Source organism: Arachis hypogaea, chromosome 5 (assembly GCF_003086295.3).
Source record: "Arachis hypogaea cultivar Tifrunner chromosome 5, arahy.Tifrunner.gnm2.J5K5, whole genome shotgun sequence".
Lineage (NCBI taxonomy): Eukaryota > Viridiplantae > Streptophyta > Magnoliopsida > Fabales > Fabaceae > Arachis > Arachis hypogaea.
This window is the reverse complement of record NC_092040.1, coordinates 40,097,435-40,120,603: the sequence shown is the minus strand read 5'-3', so window position 1 is coordinate 40,120,603 and position 23,169 is coordinate 40,097,435. Positions and strand designations below refer to the sequence as shown.

At 29.8% G+C, this 23,169-nt stretch overlaps 1 protein-coding gene across 6 annotated transcripts; it reads right to left on the bottom strand.

The window, feature by feature from the left end:
• Positions 1-12,319: 12,319 nt before the first annotated feature.
• Positions 12,320-16,334, bottom strand: LOC112801398 (zinc finger CCCH domain-containing protein 55). 6 transcript variants are annotated; one of them, XM_025844100.3, is made up of 9 exons: positions 14,962-16,276; positions 14,667-14,852; positions 14,093-14,272; positions 13,924-14,015; positions 13,508-13,771; positions 13,254-13,422; positions 12,897-13,098; positions 12,746-12,786; positions 12,320-12,628 (listed from the first exon to the last, which is right to left on the bottom strand). In XM_025844100.3, the coding sequence occupies exons 1-7, from the start codon at positions 15,897-15,899 to the stop codon at positions 12,915-12,917; spliced, it is 2,013 nt and encodes a 670-aa protein (XP_025699885.1). In that variant the 5' UTR covers positions 15,900-16,276; the 3' UTR covers positions 12,320-12,628; positions 12,746-12,786; positions 12,897-12,914. The 6 variants fall into 6 exon arrangements, with proteins under 6 accessions (XP_025699885.1, XP_025699884.1, XP_072093299.1 ...); XM_025844099.3 differs by having other exon boundaries at positions 12,746-12,807; positions 14,962-16,267; XM_072237198.1 differs by having other exon boundaries at positions 12,746-12,807; positions 12,897-13,095; positions 14,962-16,261.
• Positions 16,335-23,169: the final 6,835 nt, after the last annotated feature.

The window sequence follows — 23,169 nt, the reverse complement described above, 5'->3', positions numbered from 1 at the left end:
ATATATATTTATTATTATTATTTTTTTATCAAATACGAAGAGCTCAAATTCACAATCTTTTAGGTAAGTATGAGAAGATTATGTCATTTGAGTTATAACTCATTGGCTTTGCAAATTTATTCTTAAAAATAAAAACTCTTTTAATGATAGAATTATGAGAAGTAAGATCAATTTACACACCAATAAGCATTCATTAATGCATAATATGAGAAACCAAAATCAACCGATATAAAAAATATTAGGTAAATAAATTATTTTGTAATTAAAATTAATTAAGTTTTTTTATGTTTTTTTAATTATTTTTTTCTTTTTTTTAACTAAAATTTTTAGTTATCCATTTTTAAGCTATTAGATAAATTTACTAACATAGTTGAATTTAGTTATCAAAATAATTAATTCATGCAATATTGCTGATTTATATATTATTTGAGGATTAATTCAGATCTAGAAAAAGTTACAAAAATGTCAATAAAATAAATATATCTTAATAAAGCTGGTAAAATTTATTTTTAGAGTTTTGTTTTAGAAAGTTAGTTAAGAATATAAACATAGAAAAAAAGTTTATTAATATAAAATATTTTAAAACTTGTAATGATATTAAAGTTTAATTAGTTTCATTGAATTTTTAATTAGGTTCTTATATTTTTTTTTCAATTGGGACCCTATATCATATTAAATTTTGTAATTAAATCTTTACTGTAACAAAAATATGTTAGTGTTGCAAGTGTGAGGAGTGTTGAAGTTAGTCCCACATCTAAGTTAGTCCCACATCAAAGAAATCATGGAAGAGTGTGAGGAGTGTTGAAATTAGTCCCACGTCAAAGAAAGCATGGAAGAGTGAGGAGTTTATAAGATGAGAAACCCATTAACTTGACACCTTAAGGTTTTGAGTTGGATGTGGTGTCTTCTCATCTTATATTCTCTCGCTTGATTCCTCCCCGAAGTTAATTCTAATATTTTTATCACGACAAAAACTTAATTACAAAATCTGATATAGTATAGAAATTTAATAAAAAAAATTTATAGAGACCTAATTAAAATTTAGTGAAACTAAACTGATAGAATAATCAAATCTGATATTAACTATATAAAAAATTGGATTGAGCTAACAAAAACTTAAAATTACTAATTAAAAGATATCAAATGTAAAAATTTATATTGAAAAACAAAAAATCGTAAATTTTCACAAGTATTTATTTTATAAAAAATGTATAAAAAATATGAAAATTATAAAAATCAAATGACGTTAATTAATGCCATTGAAATACTTATTTAAAAGAGTTTAGTTGCATATGTTCTAAAAATATATATTAAGATTATGATTAATAGAATTTTTAAATGATTTATTTTAATAAATGTGTCACAAATATACTAAAAATGTAAACTTATATATATTTTTTATAAAACTTTTTCTCATTGATAATTTTAGTATATGCTTTTAAAATACATGTCGGCTAAATTCTGTTAGAGGAAAAAAAGAAACTGATATTAAATTTATCTGAATAAGAGCTGCTAAAATTGTGCATGTACTATAATTTTTCGTTGTTAGAATGAGTTGTCACTTGTGAGGAAATGAATATAGGTGATTTGATTTTGTCGCGTGAGTCACGAGATTTTTGAAGAATTGGAGTAGTACTATCACTATGACTCTATGATGGTTAGATACTTAGATTGCAGTAATTTAAGAACCAAGTCGGTAGTAAAAGGAATGATCGCGACCGTACATTTATGAACTGTGTTTGGAACAATAAAGCTACTCCAGTCTCAGTAGTTGACTTCACTGTTATTAAATTTTCATATACCTTGCTAAAAATGTATTTAATATATGTTTTCAAAATATATTTTAGACTTTTAGTTAGATTCAATTATATTATATGGGATTCCCTTGCCACTGTTTAGGGTATGCCCTCCCATTTTAACTTTTAAAGCACGTGCTCAGTATTCAGTGTGCCCTACACCTTAAAGACACAAAATAGACTGGACCTTCCGTTTCCCTTTGGTGGGTCGGTCCATCTGAAAATGACACAAAAGTTACTACTACTTGCAAATATTATATAGCTATTAAACTACTCAAGATATTTGGCACAATCAGAAGCTTAATTAATTAATAAAAAGACAAACGGCATTCAAAAGATATGCTTTTATGTAATCTGCATGTTGAAAATTTCATACCTAATTAGGATTTCTTAAGCTTGTAAAATACCTCAACTAGCAATATTTTGTTCAAAGAGTACGGACAGAATATAAGGTTTAGTTAGTAGTCTTCGCCCTGCGTCATAACCCACAAGCCAATGGGGCCATTATGGATGGAATTGTAATGTATGCACTATGCACTATTTTAATTTATTTTTGGAATATTTTTTTTGTCCATAATATTTTCTAATCCGACAGGTCAAGAATTAATCTATTGTGAATCTGAATTCCATTTAAAGATTTATTGCTGGCCAATAAATTTCTGTATGCACAAAGTGAAATTCGAACTTCCAAAACTTACTTTAGTGGACGAGTGAGTTGACCACTTTAGCACACTTGTTTTGCCATATTTGTGGATTACATACTTTTCCATTTTGGCCCAACAAAGCCCATTCTCTTCTGTCCAGGACTTGGAAGCAATATTGCCCATCAAATCCATGATGGTCTCATGGAAGATCCAAAACAAATAAAGAGGAAGATCAAAGTAATACCAAAAAAACAAAAAGAAGAATGGCAAAGATACCCAAAAATAAAAAATATAACTAAATAAAACTAGCTTTACTGTTGAGTAGCCAGTTCAATTATCAAGTGCAATTTTTTCTCGTATAAATAAAGCTAAAATTTACAAGGGATTAATATTTAACCTGCCCGGATTGAAGATATTATAGAAAAAAAAATTAATAATAGTAACGATAATAAAAAAAATTTAGCCGCAAATAATCTAATTTCCATTCTTATAAAAAAATATATATAGTTAGCATGTAGTGGACATCTTTCTATCAACTTTACACATCTAAAAATCAAACACGACACAGAATTTTCAGACTTTGCTTTTTATTTGCTTGTTTGTTGTGTTCAGTGAAGCAAATTTTAATACTGAGTGATAAAAAGAACAAAATATGCAACAACAAAATGGCTTGCATACTAGAAAATTTCTTAAACATCTCAAATCACACCGGAGCAACTGGATCATAGAACTTGATCAGATCAGAATGCATAAATTCAGGCCAAAGGCAAAACGCATGAGATCATCGATCTAACTTGGTCATGTTCAAAGAGTTAAGCTGGTACTCAGATTCTAGCCATTCATTACAATCCACAAGGCTTTTCTTATTGCCTATTTGACTGGCCATCTTCAGAGCTTGTATGAGATGGGTTCCCATATGATCTCCCACTACTCACATCAAGTTGTTTTCATGCAAAAATGATCATTGATAAATGTTCCTTAGAGGATAATCCTTGCCAGTTATTTTGAAAATCCTATCGGCATCTCTGTGTAATTTCTTCATCAATATCCTTCCATATCCAATCATCTATCTCCGCCTTCACTTCTTGCCAAAAATTGGGCAGCCTACAGAATATAAAATTTGTTAAAATTATTAATACCGAATGAGCATCTGACCAAGCTAAGAGGCCAATCAAACAACCTCTTCAAACAATTGTGCTTTCATTTCTAGCAATCTTTCAGAAAATGGACTTATCATCAATGCCTCATTTATATGTTCCCAATGCCTTAGCTTGTTGTTCTTTGCAAAATGATTGATAAATTCTGATATGTTCTGCCAAAATAGTTATCAGTTTATGATGTAGGGAATGAGAAATAAAAGTTCATGGTTAAAGGCTGCACAGTATTTCAAGTTGTCTAATGCAAAGTAACTGCACAGCAATTCTTTGATCTATGCCAGAAGAATTTTCTGACTGCAAGAAGCACCTCTTCAAATATTGTGAAGCATCTTCCACTTGGCTGCAAGATACAACTTAAATCACTCCAAATAAAGACTAGAAGCAAACTGAAAACTTACTTTCCAGCTCAAGTTGTACCTTGAGGAAATTTGGATCAATTTCTGCAGCCAGCATACAATCCTCTATTGCATCTCATAATACCAAGAGACATGAGTGTTGCAGCATGGTTGCTGTATAACACAACATTATTGCCATGCAAAAGCTTTGAGAAGCTTTTTTGGAGGTACATTTAATTCCTTGTGTGTAACAATCCTCTACCATTAGAGAAATTCCCATTTTTATAGTCCCGAGGTGGCATGATGATGAATTAGGAACCTTCATATTCGAAGCGACGTTGTAAGTATCATGGTCACTTTTGACCAAATTCTTGTTTTTGAGGTGGCGTTTCGCCCTACAAGACTGAGCCGAGCATGCATTTGTTTTAGCTTCAGCTGCTTTAAGAGCCACACCACCCTCGCACCTACAATAGTTAAGGTCTCTTCCACTATTTGGCATAGTCAAACCTCCAACCCAAATACACTTTTACCAAATAATTAGGTGAAAAATTCAGGTCGGAGTTAACTTTATATGAAATTAATAATTAGTCAGTTAAATGATTTGACTAAATTTTTATCTAACAACTCTCAATTATTAATTTTACATCAAGTTGACTGTTCCTAAATTTCTAACTAAAAATTATTAGGCCAAGCCTTGATGTGCAACACTACTAGTGTCATTATAAGTGGCACCCTCAATTGAGTCAAGACTTTAGGACTGACACTAAATCCTTTAACTTAATTTCACTTTACAGTCCTAAAACTATAAAAACATATTTTACAAGACCTTGATCCTAATCAAGTTTAAAAAAAGTAATTAAATAATTATGTATCATAAAAAATTAATATTATTAAAGAATAAAATTAAAATTTATTTTTAAAATTTAATTGAATTAAATATTAAAAAATTTAGTATATTAGAGATAAAAATGTATAATTTATACTTTATTTTATATGTATAAGGTTCTTTTTTTACTTTTTTGAAAATTTATTTATTAATCATTTTACAAACATTTTATGATGAGTAAAATTCTTGAATTCGTAATGTAATTTATTTTGTTAAATTTTATTTTCATTTTACTTGATTTAATAATTCTTCTTAGAGTAATGTATTGTTTTTATCCTCAACGTTTTCATTCTATTTAAATCTCTAACGTTTTAAAATTATCTTAATATTGTCTTAATAGTAGGACAACATTAAGATGCTTTTAAAACGTTATGGATTTAAATAGAACGATTTAAACGTTAGGGACAATTTTTAAACTTATTTAAAACATTAGAGACAAAAACTATACTTTACTTCTTTTTTTTAAATAGAGTTTCAAATCTGTATTTTATAAACAAAATAATAGTTTAAACAGCAAGTTAAATTTTTGAAAGTTTAATTATTCTGTTGGTTTCTATAGTTTCACTAAATTTACAATTAAGTTTTTATATCTTTTATTTAATTCCCTACACTGTTTTAATTTTATAATTAAGTCATTTTTAGTATAAAAAAATGTTAGAATTAACTGAATATATATCTGCATATTAAAAGTATCATAATTAATAACGTAATTAAACTTTTTACCACATATTTTTTAAAAAAAATGTTTCGTTAATATTAACGTTTTTAACATAAAAAATATCTAATTATAAAATTAAAATTAATATAAAAATTTAATTAAAAATAAAAAATATAAAAATTTAATTACAAATTCGATAAAATTATAAGAACCATATTTAAACTATAAGCTCAAGTTTCAGACATCCTTTTACGCATTTACGTTTTTTTATATAAATTTATAATTTTATTCCATGTGTATAGCAGCAACCTTGCTGAACATATTTCTTTGAACTGTTTGCATTCTTAATTTTGGTATTGTTTTCTCAATGTTAATTATGCCATCAAATTATCTTTTTTAATAAATAAAATAAATACTGAATTTATAACTATAGACACGTCTGGATAAATTTATATTTAATTATTTATACATCTTATTATATATTTTCTCTTCAATGCAGATGAATTTTTTTCAACGTATTCATTCTTAATATAGACTAGATAAGTTAAAAATATTTAGCAGTGTTTTAAAGAAGTCGAAATGAGAATCAGATACATATTTAAAGAAATCATTATATGTGCACGTGATACACATGAAACAATAATTTTCACTTATATAAGAAAAAAAGTCTAAAAACCAATAACTTTATTAAATTTTAACCAATATATAATCAGTAAAAAAAAATTTATATTGTGACTTCATTTCAAGAAATATTATTTGTACTTTTGTAGTGATATGTTGTATTAAATAAGATATTATAAAAGTCTTTTTTTAAACATGTATCTCATTCTCAGATGGAATGAAATTATTATCAACATATCTGGTTCTTAATATAAACAAGATATGTTAAGAATAATGACAGTGTTTTTTCTTATACAGACTAAAAATACTACTAATTATTTTTTAATTATTTTATTTATGGGAAGAACGAAATATGTTGAGAAATAACTCATTTATACTTATTAAATTTTTGTATAATTTTTATTTGTTATCTTATATTTTTTTAAAAGAATTTTTTTTATCCTTCTAAATCTAATAAATCTAAAATTATCGCACTCTACGCGCTCTCTATGTGTCTTGCTCTCTCTCCTTCAAATACGACATCTCCTTCTATGTTTTTGCATCATCGCGCCACATGCGTCTTCCTCAACTATTTCATCGGAACTTATCCAAGTTATGGATTATTGACATCTTCCATCTACCAGTTTGCGAGGCATATTAAATTTTTGTGTTATTTTTATTTGTTATCTTATCTTTCTCTTCTAAAAAGAAAATTTGTTATGCTTATCATTTTCTAAATTAGTTATGTTTTTCTTTTTCTAACAGAATTATCTAGAGATTCTGGTTGTTTTATCTTATTTTTAAAATTTAAAATTAGTTTAATAATTAATTAAATAGGTAAAATTGTTCTCCCAACCACAATAACACAACAATAAAAAATTTTTATCATTTCTTTTCTCATTCTTTCACAATTTTATTAATACTGTAGACGAAATATGTAATAAAATGTATAAATATAAATTTATTCACATGTGTTTATAATTGTAAATTTAGTATTTATTTTATTTATTAAAAAAACATCAAAACTAGTTTGATTTGAGGATGAAAACAAGAGTAAAATACTATGAATTATTTGAAGATGAATACCTATTAGAATTTCTCTTTTATGACGATAATTTTTGCTAATATAAATTAGGTAAAGTATATATTTTATCTTTAATATTTTCAAAAAATTTTAAAAATATCTTTTAACGTTTAATTTAATTTAATTTTGTCTCTAATGTTTAAAATAAATATTAATTTTATCTTTTTTTTTAATTTTTAGAGGTTAAAATTAGACAATAATTTTTTTTTTAATTACGTCTTTTAACTCTCCATCATCTATCAATTTCTCTTATCCCTCCATCTTTTTTTATTGCACCACCTTCTTCATCAACATCAACATGAACGTTGTAAATCATGTTAAATTAGTAAATAATTAGTCAATGAATTTGACTCAAGATTAGGCCCAACCCCTTAAATAAATGAGTTTAAGCTCGTCTTCTTCCCCCTTCAGCCTTAAGGGGCGCTGAACACAGCCAAGGAAAGAAGAGGGTTCTAAACCCTTGCTCATAATTCCAACCACCGTAACTTCTTCATTCGGACTCCGATCGCCGCACTGTTTGCGGTCATGCGTTTACTGCGTCGAGCTCTACGAATCTACCAGAATAATTTCATAGGTAAATAACTCTATCACCCCAGTCTCTCTATTCCTCAATTTTTCGACATTTGAGAGAATCCAAGTTAAAAATTAGTTGGTTTTAGTTCTCTAGGTTCAATCTAGCTCGTGGAGCTTGTTGGACTTAGCTCTCTTAGTCCGTGGATACAATGAGGTCTCTAACCCTAGTCAATTCTTGATTTTAGTATGTTGAATTCTAAATTTTTAGTATGTATGTATGGAATATGTGAACTAGGTGTACATATATATATTGGAACTTCAATCATGGGCATCAGAGGCTTGGTGAAAGATTGGTGCTAAGGCTTTGTTGAATTTGGACTTGTGGGGGCTGTGTGTGTGACTTTGGTGATTTGCCTTGGACAATACGTGAAAATCGATAAAGGTATGATTTAGGTTTCGCGTATTTAATATATAATATTATGTGAAAACTTAGGTTAGGTGGCCATAAGATAGGTTAGAACGTATGAGTATATTTAATGTTTAGTGGCTTTGATAAGAATTGTGATATAGATTTGGTGTTTGATGGATAAGTGTTAATTGATATATTGTAAGCTTAATGTTGGTTGGATAAGAGTTTAGTGATGAGTTGATATTGACATGTGTTTGTATATATATAATGAATAGTGATATGTTCATCTTGTTGATTATTTGAGATGTTAATGCATGATATGGGTGAATTGAGAAATGGTAAGGATGAGGAGATTGTTGTGGTATTGATGTAGATGTGTTGTGTTGATGGATATAAAGGTGGTAAGTTGAGTTTTAATGAAAATGTAGGTTTTTGAGGTTTTGTAAAAGCTGGTTTTGGCCGAACTTTGGCATGGCATAACTCGACTTTCGGACTTTCAAATCATTTCAAATTTGTTTTATATAAAAATTGGCTTCGTGAAGTATACGCCATTCGAAGAACGGAAGAAAAATGATTTAAAACTAAAAAGTTATGTGCGTCGGAAGTTGGGATTAAAAGTTGGGAATTCTGCAGCTTTTCAAACTAAGGTATATTTTTGGAAAAACGTACGCCTACGCGTACGCGTGGCATGGAAATTTTGCGCACGGATACATCCTATTCGCGGACTGTCGCCACTGCCTCCTCCCCATGCGTACACAAAAAAGCATATGCGTACGTGTAATGGGTCAGGATGCATGTCCATGCATATGCGAGGACCACGCGTATGCGTGACATGGGGTGCTTGCGTACGCGAAAATCCCATGCGCATATGTGTACTTCTGTTAGGCGCCCATGCGTACGCGTACATAGGGGATGCGTACGCATAATGATCCATTTGCACGCCCACGCGTACGCGTGACTCCCCTGTTTTCAGCAAAGGTATTTTGTGTTTCAAAACTCAATTTTGAACTTCCAAAACACTATTTTCACTCTTTTTATCCCTAGAACATAACAATAGGCCTAATAATAACTTGGAGCTAGGTAATAGAGGTAACTTGGAAAGGAAGTAAAGGATAAAAGTGATGAGTATATGAGGAGAATGTGTATGCATGAAGGAAATATGATGCCATGGCTATAATGAACAATTATGAAATGAATATTAATGATTATGAATACTTATGTGGCTTATGCATTTAATGTTATCTGAGATACGAGTTTTTCTGGGTAGAATATCGTGGCTTGATATCACGTGTACCAGGTTGAGACTCAATACTCTGTTGACCCTACGTCGTAAGGGTGACCAGACAAGCATAAATTTTCGGGAATGGTTATCCCCCATTGAGTAAAGTTATATAATGAAAGTATATTTTATGAATGAAAAGAGAAAAAGTTATGCATAAACTCATGGAGATGCACAACGGGAGACAGTCTAAGGGTTTTGGACTTGTCGGACTAGCTTGATAGCTGACAGATAAGCCTCATTAGTCATAGGACAAACATACATCATGTGCATTATGTTTGTTTGTTTGCTATGCATTATTTGGGAGTGCCTAACTGTATATATTTTGTTAATTGCTATATTTGTTACTTGCACTACTTGTCTCCTCCCTGTGCTTGCAATTGTCTGTTTGTCTGTCTGTGCAAACTCATTGGAGACGGAGGAATGGAGGAAAGGTGGTCAGGTTAAGGTTAAGATTAAGTTAAGCTGAGTTTAGATTTTCCCTAGATACATATCCTCTGTTTATGGTTTTTGTTTAATACCTTTAAGCTTTTCAATTTGAGTGTCGGCGTTCTAGGATTGCCTCTGGTATTCCCAAGACATTATATATTATGTGCGTGTCACCTTTATCATGCTGAGAACCTTCGATTCTCACCCCATACTATGTTGTTGTTTTCAGATGCAGGTCAAGAGGTACCTCGCTAAGCGTCTGGACTTCTGAAGCGGAGTGATTTCTAGGTTTCTTTTGCTATATATTTTATGTATATATGTATGCACTTAGCTTTCTCTCCGAATAACTTGTTTATTTTGTTCTTCTTAGAGGTTTAAGGAGAGTTAAGGTTTTATCATTGTATTTTAGGTTGATGGGAGATGTATATATGTATGTAAATATTCTCCGGCCAGCCTTGGCTTCGCAGGCTGAGTTAGGAGCTAGTTATTCTGTATCCTTGACTCTCTATTCTCTCTTTTGTCTATTTATACCTATGATCTTTAGGTTTCTTCGCACGCAAGTAATCCTGTTTTCTGAGTGTTGCGCTTTTGATTTTGCGATTTTGTTTTACCTGTTTTCCAAGGCTCATCGTATATTACTCTCTTTCAAATACTATTATGTATATGTTTTATCTTAGAAGTTATAATACCACACTACCTTTGGTTTACGATTTAAGCGTAAAATTTTGTGTGATAGGGTGTTACAATCATCTCTATCTCAACAACAACACAAAGAAGGTGGTGTCGTAGGAGAAGATGAAGGAGGGATGAGAGAGATCGATAGATGATGAAAGAAAGTTAACATGGATAATTAAAGAAAAAAAATATTTTAGCCAATTTTGACTACCAAAAAATTTAGAAAATAATAAAATTAATTTTAATTTTAAATATTAAAAATAAAATTGAATCAAATTAAATGTAAAAAGTATTCAAAAATATTAAAGATAAAAATTATAATTTATCTTATAAATTATGTGTCACCTTAATGTCTTTATTGAATTTGACAACAAATAATTAAATACACGTAGGTTACTAGGTTAGCTGGGGAGAGGCTACTCAATGCAAATCAGTTTATGTATATACTAGGCATCTCTATGTGAAACAGTTTACCCCAAGCCACAAAGTATCTTGTTTGGTAAGATCAATTATCATGTAAACAGTATATAAAATTGGGGTAAATAGTGAATTTCGTTTTTGAAAGAAGATTTATTTTTTAAATTGGTCTCAAAAGATATTTTTAATTTGATTTTTTAAAATTTTAAATTAATCGCATTAGTTTTTTTGTCATTTTTTTGTTGACAGCGCTAAAATTTATTAATGTGATATGTTAAGTGATACTACAACACATATATAGAAGTCTTAATTGACTATTAATTAGCATGATAAATTTATGAAATTAGACCAAATTAAAAGTTAATTGAAGAAAAAATATGAGGCATTAGAATATCTAAATTTGAAATTGATTTAATCTAATTTTATAAACTTATCATGTTAGCCACCAATTAAGACTATTAAAGTGTGTTATACTATTATGGTGTCACTTAACATGTTATAAACATCAGAAGTGATTGAAGGACTAAAAAAATTGACTTAAAATTTTTGAAAGACGAATTTAATTAAATTTTATTTTCGAAAACTAAATTAAAGAATGAATAATCTTTCAAAGACTAATTTAACTATTTATTCCATAAAATTTTAAGAGAGACTTAATTACTATCATTATAGTTGAATTCCTATATTGTATAAAAATTTAACAACGATATACATACCCTGAAAAATTAATAACCAAATTAGTTACCATATTTTAATCTATACTCAGTACAAATAATTAATATAGTGATTAATTGTGTGTATTCAATAAAATGATTAATTTTGTGTACATCTAAAGTAGTGGGTAAAAATTAAATAAGAAGTTAAAAGGCTACAAAAGTTGGGCAATTGGGCAAAACAAAGTGAGAGAAGGTTAGAAAGTAGTATAAATAAAGCATAGGCTAGGACAAAGGGGCTCCATCATGCATCATCCTATAAGACATAACATTGAAAAACCAACATATCAATGAGTCTGATAGCGAAATGAGTGTGATGCCAATTGTACAATTGTTCGTTTAATGTCAGCACCATGTGACAGCAGCAGGTGTTCCCCCCCATCTTTCTTTCTCTCTCTCCTTTCCCATGTGGACCTTGCATTCCATTGCTCTCCACAATACCAGACAAACTCTATTTTTATAATATAACATTTAATTATTTAACTTAAGGCATGAATATCAAAGATATGCATCATATACTTTGTCATATGAAACTTGGTTTAAATTGCTGAGGACTAATCACAATGATAGTCCCACAAATGCCCTCTTGAGGCCATTGATTAATTGACCAATCAGCCATCAAAGCCTAGTTGTCAAGTGTTGTACATGATTAGCTATGATTACTCATGAGTATAACCAATAATGAAGGGGGAAATAAATGAAAAAAGAACAACAAACAAAGAAGTACCAAAAAATAGCAACTAATAAAAAGAAGGTGAAAATAAGTTGTCTATATTACAGTGAGTAAAGTGAAACTAAAATACAATACTTGGTCCAGCCCTATGTCTGGTCAAACAAAAAAAGGAAAAGCAAAATAGTCTTATATAAACTAATATGTCTGTCAAAGTATGCAATATGTATTGCTTGCTGTTAGTAGTATGTATTCATGATGATGATGGTGACCCTCTTGATCCCTAGTAGCTAGTCTTGTTTTAATCTAGGTGTATTCAGCTATACATCTAGAAGATACTTTCTTCTGTATGCTTCTATAAATCTGCATGAAGAAGAAGAAAAATCATTTAGTGGAAGAGGCACTAATTTATCAGATCATAAACAAATTCTAAGATGACTTCTACTACTTGTAAATAAATAAAAAGAAAAAAAAGCTTACCCTAAAAATGATCCCCTGCCAGCCAGTTCTATTCTTACAACCTACAGTTCAAATTTTGAAGCCTAAGAAATATATATCAACTTGTCAGTAGAATTGCATCCACAACCATGATGCAGGGGATGTTAGTGTTACACACTACATTTAGCAGTACCTTGGATTGTAAAGAAAATTAATGAGAAGTAGCCATTTCGCCGGAAGCGGTTTCCTGTTCTAACTCGTTATGAGAATATGTGCTTGCCGAGAGTGCAGCACTCTCGTTGACATCTGCCAACGAAGAGAAATTGGATACGTTATCTCCTGCTGCTTTTGTCGGTGAAGCAAAGAAACTATCTGGAAGGGCCTGCTCAACGCTTCTTTAGAGCCAAGAAAGCATGAGATAAAACACGATATTAGAAACTTTCCATTAAATACACATTTAGATATGGGTTAAGATTAAGGCAAGAGATACCTAAAAGCCTGAATCACAATGCAATAGGAATAAGATCTGAAACAAAGTCAAGCACCATACCTGTTATCAAGATTTTTCACTTCCACATTTGCATTTGCATTATTATTTTCACTGCTACACTCAAAACCACCAATGAAAGCCGGGCCCACTTCTTTCTGTGGCTGTGGCTGCTCCTCCCCCCCCTCGGCAGTGCCTAATGAAAGTGTATAACTGAGGCCGCCCTGGTAGCCTGCGGTGTGAAGCATTTCAATAATGCAAAGAGCCTAACCCTTGTTAACTAGAATCATTCCATAGAGTATCATTGATAGACTAACCTGTAAGGTCTCCTTTAATGTTGTTATGGGAAGAAAGATCAGCAGTGCTAACTTGACCATGAAGTTGATGGGATAAGGGCGAAGGTGCACCGACAGAGTGACTGCGCTGATGATGATGATGATGAATGGGAATATTCTTGAAGTCTGGAAGCTGCAGATTCTTCAGCCTTCGTTCCTGAAGGTCAATGACCTGCTGCAATTCAGCCTGCTCCTCGAGTTTTCTTCTCAACAAGATATCATGCGGATTATATAACATTCTTGCTCCTGCATAGAACAGATCCAGTGGAAAAGAAAATAGAAACAGCATGATGAGACTCTTAACACAAGCAAATGCATACACATTAGCTTTCTAAGAATAAATGCTCCTTCCACTAAACAAAGTGCAATAGAAATGCCAAGTAGGGAAACTTAATTACCAAGATGAAAATCATAAGGTTCTTTGGAGTCAAATCTAGGACTTAAACATGGTGAAAAGTCCCCCCTCTCTGATTGCTGTTGCTGCTGTCTCCTGGATACATCAATATGAATAATATTAATTGAGGAATAGCTAGATATAAGTCAACAAAAGAGATGATATCAACTTACTTGTCAGGGATTTTCCCCTTCTCCTTGTAGGGCTTGACAAGTACGCGTGAATCACAGATAAAATGAGGGTTCCCCTTGGATAATATGAGCCTCACTGTCTCTGGATAGACAAAGGTAACAAACCCAAACATTCGCTTCTGCTGGTAGGGAATCCTCACGTCTTGCACAGGTCCAAATTTGCTTCAGAAGAACACAAATAGCTATTTAATAAAACACGGAGTACTTCATGTATAGTTTCTAAACACCCATTAAACCAATTGAACCTGTCTATTATCCCAAGAACTTAATAAGTAGCCTGCTCAAATTTCCTTTGTTTGTCTGTTGTAGACTTTTCCTTCTGATAAACAATAGTCATTGGAAAGCTGAAAACAGTTCTAAAGTCTAAACTAATTCTTAATTCGATAATACAACAACTAATGATTGTTGAAGGGCTATTGCAATACCCCAGATGCAAACTCAAATCCATCAAGGGTGACAAAAGTAACAAGTAAGACTCTGGTTATGCGGCATGATCAATATTAGAGGCAACAAAACTGGGGCCTTCTAATAGTGGACAGTCTATGGTATGTTTTACCTGAAATACTCTGAAACATCTTCATCCTTAAATGAGCTTTCAGCTGGAAATGTCAAATAAATCTGTCGCGAAGCTGAGTTAGGTTTTTCGGCTGAAATCATGGCTAGAAACTCATTCCTTTCTGGCCTGCCTCGGCCAAAGTTGTGAAATTCTTCACCCATCATATATGCTGTGGTGGCAGCTGCTCTGAAAAGGCAACACAAGCCCATGGAATAACAATATATAATAATTCACAAATAAGAACAAAAGACAGCAAACAGAACTGAAGGGATCTCATCTTAAACAATTAACAAACCTCTGTGGATCATTTTGCTGCATAATCAGAAAATCAATGTACTTGTCATATGAGGATGGTGAAGTTCCAGCTACAAGCTGTGAAGCCATTAATCTCCGATGATGTTCAGTCTTCAACCTCAGGAACTCCTCGTGCTGTTCTAACCCCTCAAACCTACTAGGAGAACCAACAATGGCACCAAATGAATCATTCAAAGCACCATGCACAAACTTACAATTACTCCCATTTTTGCAGAAACCCCTTGCAAAGTAAAGGCATGGCTTATATCCAATTCCAGGGCCCCCTTCCTCGAACCCGAAACAAGCATCACTAGCAGAGTAGCTCCTCCTGTGAAAAGGAGCATCCCCGTTGTTGAGTGATTGCAAATTCTGACCACCAAGATCCAATAGTTCCTCATTCTTAGATGAGTCTCCAAGGAAGGGGAAACACTCATCTACCTGCTGCTCATCAACAAAATCACCACCAACAGGGTTGCAATCACCGTTAACACGAGGCGAAAACGAAGGAGAGTGAACAGCAACACTTCTAATATTCTCATAAGATAGTAAAGGACTCGACTTTGGACTAATGGGGTTATTTGGGATCCCAGAAAGTGGCCAAGCAGAAGAAGAGGGTGAAGATGGGTTCCTCGCAAAGTCAAAGCCATTAGAAGCTACTAATCTGGGAGAGGACTTGGAAAAGGGGTTGGTGGAAGGTCTTGTTATGGGGTTAAGAGGAGAAGGCGAAGAAGAAGGTGAAGAGAGTGTCAAACCCAAATGGGTCTTCACCCTTAAAACTATGTTGTGAAGAACAGGGTCAGGGCTACAAGCCAATCGAACTAATTCAGAGTCTTCCAAGTTCATGAGAAGATAGCCCATGATTTTGGAGGCATTTTCAGGCTCAATGCTTTTTATTTTGGAGAGAACCACATTCGTGGCTTCATAGGAAGATGAAGCCATTAAAAATCAAATCTTGGAGGAGTTGCTTGAAAGAACTAACGATAATAATAATAATGGACGCGGCGGCGGCGGCGGCGGTGGAGAGTTATCTGGTGACTCCTTACCTGCAGTAGGTTTAGCTGTGATGTGAATAAGCTGCGGAACAAGACAGAAACACACACACTCCCACTCACTCAGTCACTCACTCACTCACTCTCTCTCTCTCTGTTTTTTTTTTTTTCTCTCTCTCTCGCTGTAATCTCTCTCTCTCTCTCTCCTATCTTTGGAGGGTGAGACTTGAGAGCGGTGGATTTCCGAGATCCACTACAATACAATCATGGATTCATGGATAATCGTCAACAACACAAGTGTTTTTATTTTCGGCGGGGGTTCGGGTCAATAACATAAATCACACATGAATTATGTAGTCTCCTCTTTCAAAATGTTGATATTTTCAAAAAACAATTATTTTATTTATTTATATGTGGATTGATAAATTTGTTTAGGGAAAGACGGAATTTTTTTTAATTTTTTATTAATGAAAACAAAGTTCTTCGATATATTTAACTTTAACAACAAATAATTATAATTATATATGGTTGGTTTATAATATTAATAATATACAACAATTTTTTATAAATGATAGTTTCTTTTTATATTAATTTTTTAATATTATTTTTTCTTAGATGCTTAAAATAATTATGCATCATACATACTAGCATAAGAAGATTAATTTAAACAAATATCAGAAATTTAAATTCAGTCTTATTTATATAACAATTTATTATTTTAGTAGATTAGAAAATACTATAAAAATATAACAAAATTAAAATACTTTAAAATAAGAAAATAATTTTTTTAGTACTAAATTAATTTGAACATCTACCTTAAGAATAAATAATTATAAGAATATATATCTATTTTAGTATTCAAAAAATTTTAAACCAGATAATTTAATTCCCAACTAAAATTAATTACTCGATTGGTTCTTAACAATTAATTCCATCAGTCACTTAGGTCTTTTATTCCGTCAACTCTAATGGAGGACAAAATAGTCCCTAACAACTTTAACAGGGGGCAAAATAGTCTCTGATCTTCTTTGTTTGAAAACGACACTATTCTCTCCCAATTTCTATCATATGTCGCATAACACTAACAGTTTAACACTGTAACTTCAAGTTACACAATGCACACTCTACAATTTCAATATTCACAACAAAAAAAATCCTCAACTTGTTATCAACCAATTCATATTCAGGAAACTAATGATTATGTCTCTCAACTACTTGTTGTCTTCGATGGATCCAATGAATCTAGACAGCAAGTCTGATTTGTCAAGCAAGTCTGATTTGTCAAGACCCATCGTCGTCGTTGCCATCTCCCTCCACCTCTGCCCTATCATCTCCATGACCACATTGTCCACCACTCCAATCGCTTCTTTCAACTTCTTCTCCGACTCAATGTTCAGTAATCGCTTAAGTTTTCATATGAGCGGCAACGGCAATATTGCTCATTGTACTAATAGCTTGGATGCGAGGTCGAAACTGTCTTTCAATTTGGACTCCGAAAAAGAAGAAATGAAGCACTCGGTGTCTATTTCAAATGAGAATTTGCATATGAGGTCGAAAGATAATCTTCTCATGATGTCCTAATATCTAACAATCTATATTGCTTGTCGAAAAGTGGAGAAAGGCGTGCCCTTGAGATAGTTATAGAACTTGGCCTTGAGGATGTTGGGGACGTTGTCGGAGTCGGAGGTGATGTTATCGAGGACGTGGAAGTGGATGCTTCTGATGGGTGAAGTGCAGAGGAGGTGGATGTACTAGTAGAGATGGCAATGAGTAAGGTTTGGACTCTACCCTAACTCTACATGCGGGTTGAGAATTTCTCAACTCTAACCCTACCCGCACTCTAAAGTTCTAAGCACTATCCTATCCGATTCTACCCGCAGAAAAATAAAAAAAAATTAAACAAGTATAAAATTCAACCATTTCAAATTTCATACGTACTAATAAAATAGAAAATAAAAAACTAAGTTTAAATTAAAATTAAAAACAATAAAATCTTAAAGAAATCTAATATAAAATTACAAATAATATGATAATCAACTAACTTAGTGGTTATTTCAACCTTTTATAAGAGAAAGATTGTAACTTCAACATTCACTTTCTTTACTACATACATAACTTTTACATATATATTATATAATATATTAGAGGTGCGGATAGGGTAGGATAGGGTATTCTAAACATGTACCCTATCCTACCCGCAGGTAAACCTGCACCGCACCCTACCCTACCCGCAGTCCTAGGGGTGTTCGCGGTGCGATTTGGATTGGATGCTTTTTTTTTTTTTAAATCCGATCCGATCCGATCCAATTTCAAGCGGTTTGGATTGGATTAATTTTGGGGTTTTGTAAATTAAAATAATTAAATACATATAGCCACTTTTTATTTTTAATATTGGATTAACAATGGTATTTTTTTAAATTGTGATCTATTGTGATATTTTTCTAAAATGTGGGATGATTTAATATACGGAGTATAAATCGGACCGTCCGATTTTTAGGTACAGAAATCGGACCGTCCGATTTGTGTGCTCCAAAATTTTTTTATTTTTTCAACATAAATCGGACAGTCCGATTTGTGTACTCCAAACTTTTAAAAAATTTTAAACACAAATCGGACCCTCCGATTTGTGTACCTCCCATAGTTTTAAAAAATACAAAAAATTACCATGTTAAGGTATAACACTTATTCTACTTCCATATCCAAATTTTTTAGCCACATATAACAAGTCTCAACATCAAATTTTAAATAATTAACAATGACATAACAAATCTCAATAATATCTTAAAAAATCAACAATAACATAACAATGGAAATAAAATTCTAGGTTAGTTAAAATAAATAAATAAATAAATAACATTTTGAACATAAAATATTTATTAAATAATAATAATACATGAAGAATATAAAATGTATAAGAAATTGAACATGTTATAAGTATAATTGTAAATATAATAATAAAATAATAATATTTAACACATTGTGCGGTTTGGATTGGATTGGATCTGTTATGAAAAGTATATCCAAAATCTGATTTGGTCCAACGGTTTGCAAAAAATAAAATTCAATCAAATCCAAATGAGTGTGATTTTAGTCGATTTTCGGTTTAGATTGGATTGGATGAGCGATTTAATTTGGATCGGTTTGAATTTGAACACCCCTAGACAACCCTATCCGAACGGGTTGGTTCGGGTTAGGTACTCGCGTGTAAGGTATAGATTGTCAGTCCTATGTACTAGTCACAAAGATTTAGGAAGTGTGTGGTTCATGACATGTTGAGGTAGGTGCGACACGTGTGACAATTACACCATCGCTTAATCTTGGAGCTAAAGATGAGGAAAGAAAGGATGGAAAAGAAGACTGAGAAGGTGAATAAGGAGAGTATGAATATTAGAGTTATGCGAGATAGGATAAAAATTAAGGAAGAGCAGTGTCGTTTTCGAATCCCTTGTTAGATCATTTTGGCCCCTGTTAGAGTTATCAGGGACCATTTTGTCTTTCGTTAGAGTTGACAGAGTCAAGGACCTAAGTGACTAACGAAATTAATTGTTAAGAACCAATCAAGTAATTAATTTTAGTTAGGGACTAAAGTGTCTGGTTTAAAATTCTTTTACCAAAATGGGTATATACTCTAATTATAATTATGTATGATTGGTGTATAATAAATAATAATATATGACACTATTTTTAAATAGGAAAATAAAATTTTAATTAATGCTAAATATATTTGATTATCTATATTAAAAACAAATTATTATATTTACGCATGATTCGTTTATAATATTAATAATATACAACAATTTTTCTAATGATAGTTTCATTTCATATTAATGTCTTAACATTAATTTTATGTATTTGATTATAATAATATATATCCATACAATAATATTATAAGAGAATTGATATATTTTAAAATAGAAAAATAATTTTTTTATTAATGATAAATTAATTTGATAATCTATCTTAAGAACAATGAATTATAATTATGCATGATTGGTATATAATAAATTATAAAATATTCGATAGCTTATTTTTAAATGATAATTTTTTTCATATTAATATTTTTAAAATTAAATTACATAATTAATTAAAAATAGTTATGTATTCATACAATAATAATATAGTAGGATTGATAAACATTATAATAGAAAAAAAATTTAATTATTACTAAATTAATTTGATTAGCTATTTTAAAAACAAATAATTATAATTATGCATTATTGGTTAAAGAAAATGTTAATACAAAATTTTAATGTAACAATAATATATTTTTTTCTTTTTATATAAATATTTTATTATAAATTTTTTTATTTAAATAAATATTTTAAAATAATTTTTTACTAAAATATCCATAGATAAAAAGCTTGATGAAAATGCGCATGGTCAACTCATTAGTACTACCTGATACCGCCCGTTAAATAGAGTTAGCCATCAACTGATACCATCCGCAAAATAGAATTAACCATCAACTCAATTCAGGCACGTGTCAAGATCATATCAGTTACGTTACCTGCAAAATAGAATCTTATCTCAGTTGCGTTAATTGGACATGCTGTAAGTCTGCAACCATGCAGCTCCTTGCTTTTGCGAGTGGCCACATCAAGTAGGGCACTCACGAAATGAGATAAGGTCAGATTATTTAAGTAAATTGATTGGATTTCAAATTTAATAGATTCTAACTTTTTAAAATAGCAGATATATTTACAACTTTTTTATATCTATATAAATTGTTATGGTATATAACAGTTTTTAAATTGAACTGCCGTAAAATATAGCACTTTATGAAAAAATTAATGGGTATATTATTTGTACATTATTGTTATCCAAATTTTATAGATAGATCAAAGTAGAGTGATTACAAGGTGTTAAATTAATTTGTTATTAAATTTTTTTAAAAAAAATGTGAAATTTAATAACTAGACCTGTATTAATATATTTTGACAAGATCAACTATAGTTATAATATAACTAATATTTGACGGTTGAAATAATAATATAATTATTTATCAAATAAAAAAATATTAATTTAAGAATCGATATTGGTTTTAGGTATTGGTGGCATTATTTTACTTTCTTTTAATTTTTTATTTATGACTAATTATACGGTGCATAAGAATTGGTGTCTAATTTTTTGTTTAACTTGTTTTTTAGAACATATTTTAAATTTTAAAAATTTGTTTACTTTTATATTTTTAAAATTAAATATTATTTTATAATGTTTTTAGCAAATTAAACATTAGTTTTAAACACAATAGGTCAATAATAATTACCTAAATAAAAAATAAAGAGTACAATATTTTTTATTCTAGACAATAATAAGAATACAATATTCAAAAAAATAAAAGAATATTGTACTCTCTATTTTATTTATTTATAAGTGGATTGATAAATTTGTTTAGGAAAAAAGAAAATTTTTTAAATTTATGTTTAATAAAGATAAAGTTCATCCATATATTTAACTTGAAGAACAAATAATTATAATTATGTATGGTTGGTTCATAATATTAATAATATACAATTTTTTTTTATAAATGATAGTTTCTTTTTATATTATTTTTTAACATTATTTTTACTTAGATGCTTGAAATAATTGTGCACCATAAAATACTAGCATTTATCTATCCGCTTAATTAAGTAGTGAGAATTTGAATTTAACTATATTTAGGCAACAATCTATTAGGCAACAATCTATTATCCGGATAGATTAGAGGGTATTGTAAAAAAAATTAAAATACTTTAGAATAAGAATTTTTTGTATTAGTACTAAATTAATTTGAAGATCTACCTTAAGAATAAATAATTATAATTATGTATGATTGGTATATAATAAATAATAATATATGGTAGTTTAGTTTTAAATAGGAAAATAAAATTTTAATTAATGTTAAATATATTTGATTATCTATTTTAAGAACAAATAATTATACTTTATAATATTAATAATATACAACAATTTTTTTAATGATAGTTTCATTTCATATTAATGTCTTAACATTAATTTTATGTGATTGATTATAATAATTATACATCTATACAATAATATTATAAGAGAATTGATATATTTTAAAATAGAAAAATAAATTTTTTATTAATGGTAAATTAATTTGGTGATCTATCTTAAGAATAATTAATTATAATTATACATGATTAGTGTATAATAAATTATAAAATATTTCATAATTTTTTTAAATAATAGTTTTCTTTTATATTAATATTTTAACATTAAATTACATAATTAATTAAAATAATTATGTATTCATACAATAATAATATAGTAGGATTGATAAACATTATAATAGGAAAACTTTTTTGTTAATGTTGAATTAATTTTATTAGCTATTTTGAAAACAAATAATTATAATTATGCATTATTGGTTAAAAAAACGTTAATACAAATTTTTAGTGCAACAATAATACATTTTTTTCTTTCTATATAGATATTTATTATAACCTTAATAAAAAAATTTAGTGCAATTACGGATAATTAATTTTTGTATATTACAAGTATACGAAAACTAACTTAATTATTGAAATTTTTATTTTTTAGTTATACTGAAAATTAATATAACTAAACTTATAAACTGAAAAAAAAAACGTATTAAAGAAACTAAAAATAATGTATTCAAATAAAATAGACGTAATAAATAAATTTAAATCACATTTTAAATTTTTCTAAAACTAATCTAACTAAATCCTAATGTTTTAGTACCAAATTATTTAAATAATATGCCAACTATTTAAATTTGGACCTTGGATAAATATATATTAGAGTAATTTTTGTAAAAACAACTAAATGAAACAGTGTTGTGTCATTCGTTTGAACATTTAGAATTCTTGAACATTTAGAATTCTTTTAAATTCAAACAATTCTCCTGTTAAGTAAACATCGTTACTGCTATCAATATAATGCGATGGAATATAGAATAACCACACTGAAAAATTAAATTGACATTTACTTCTTTCAATGACATTGCATTGACAAACATCTGAGCGATACTTTCTGAAAATAAAATCACAATATGTTAGAAAAATATTTTGTATTATTGAAAACTTAAAAGAAGAAATTTTAAACACTATCAATTTTTTAAATTGCACCCCTAAGTCTGACATAATTCTTTGAAACTGAACCTAAAACGAGAAAATTTAATCTCATTATATACTCTATTTCAAAGATTTTTCAATAGATATAAAAATTATGGAGAGAATGAAATTTGATCTTGACCT

Excerpts from the sequence above, each read along its gene's own strand:
- LOC112801398 (XM_025844098.3), bottom strand. The coding sequence starts at position 15,899 with ATGGCTTCATCTTCCTATGAAGCCACGAATGTGGTTCTCTCCAAAATA. Across the intron at positions 14,273-14,666 it reads GATGTTTCAGAGTATTTCAG|CAAATTTGGACCTGTGCAAG; the intron begins GTAAAACATACC and ends GTTCTTCTGAAG. Across the intron at positions 13,772-13,923 it reads ACCTTATGATTTTCATCTTG|GAGCAAGAATGTTATATAAT; the intron begins GTAATTAAGTTT and ends TGTTCTATGCAG.